Source organism: Aplysia californica, unplaced genomic scaffold, assembly GCF_000002075.1.
Source record: "Aplysia californica isolate F4 #8 unplaced genomic scaffold, AplCal3.0 scaffold00132, whole genome shotgun sequence".
Classification (NCBI taxonomy): domain Eukaryota; kingdom Metazoa; phylum Mollusca; class Gastropoda; order Aplysiida; family Aplysiidae; genus Aplysia; species Aplysia californica.
Genome location: NW_004797402.1, coordinates 199716 through 200945, shown reverse-complemented (window position 1 = coordinate 200945; position 1230 = coordinate 199716). Strand labels below are relative to the sequence as shown.

The following is a 1230-nucleotide window of genomic DNA, read 5'->3' as shown; positions in this document are numbered from 1 at the left end:
GGGGGGAGAATTCATAGTATCATAGTAGGCAACCAGTATGTAAACAGTACCTACCTACTGCACAGTGTCATACGTAGATGTGTCTTGCCACATCATGAAATATCACATGTGTGGGGTGGGGAGAAGTTTCGTACTGTAATATTTTAAAATAGGGCGCAAGTTGGGTTAAAATAAGTTCTTACCACTTCTATAGATTAGGTGTATTTAAGTTGGGTTAACACAAATTTTCCCACATCTCAAAATTTCAAAGTCGTTGAGCTGAAATAATTTCTTACAGCACGTCAAAATGTGACGTAAGTTTGGGTTAAAGTAAATTTTTACCATAATATCTCAAAATGGTACTTGAGTCTGGTGCAGATAGTGCTTTATCATTTTCATCAGGGTTATTCCACGGTCACACAAATCAATTTCTGGAAGTTTCCAGATAGAGCTGTTATTTGAATAAATATATCCAAGTGCGTCTTGTAATACTTTAATTTCATTCTATTTTGTTATTTCCTTCTTAATTTTTTTGTTATTTTCAAAAAGGATTTTTTTAAAGTGCATAATAGTAATTTAAGCTGCCATCTGAAAAAAATAGGTTACAAGAACTTCTCTTCCTCCTCCTCCTGCTCCCCCTCCTCTTCCCCCTCCTCCTTTAACATGATCACTTTTTTTCTTCTTTTTTTTTTTTTTTTCTTTTGGTTAAACTCCTCCACCTCCAATTTCGTTATCTTTTTCCTCCTCCTCCTCTTCCTCCTCTTTAAACATTTTTTTTTGGCTTCTCTTTTCTTTTTCTTGATAAACCCCCCCTCCCTCCTCTTCCTCCTTCTCTTCCACCTCCCCCTTCATCGTCTTAAATTCTCCCCATCTTTTTTTTCTCTTTTTGTCAACTAGGTCCTTTTTATTTTCTTTAACCCTATTCGATGTGCGATTTACAGACAAGTGTTTTGCTTTGACGCTCTCTCTCCTCCTCTCCACACAGGCAAACCCGCCTCAGTTTGACCGTTCGGAGGACCTGGCATCCCTCCGGTACCTGAACGAGTCGAGCGCCCTCCACACGCTGCGCCAGCGCTACGCCAGCAACCTCATCCACACCTACTCGGGGCCCTACCTGCTGGTGGTCAACCCCATGCAGCACCTGCCCGTCTACGCAGAGAAGGTGAGCTGTGGACAGTGTGCTTAGCTCACACTGGCTGATTGTTGCATAATATGGGAGATATTGAAGGGGACAGCAGGGAGAGGTGGGGG

General features: G+C 41.6%; 1 protein-coding gene across 1 annotated transcript in view; it reads left to right on the top strand.

The window, feature by feature from the left end:
* LOC101845088 (unconventional myosin-XVIIIa) overlaps window positions 1-1230 on the top strand; it is a gene marked incomplete in the record, with an annotated part of 129989 nt that overhangs the window by 79112 nt on the left and 49647 nt on the right. Inside the window, 1 exon segment of the mRNA XM_013081466.2 lies at window positions 965-1141. Within this exon segment, the coding sequence (XP_012936920.1) occupies window positions 965-1141 (177 nt within the window).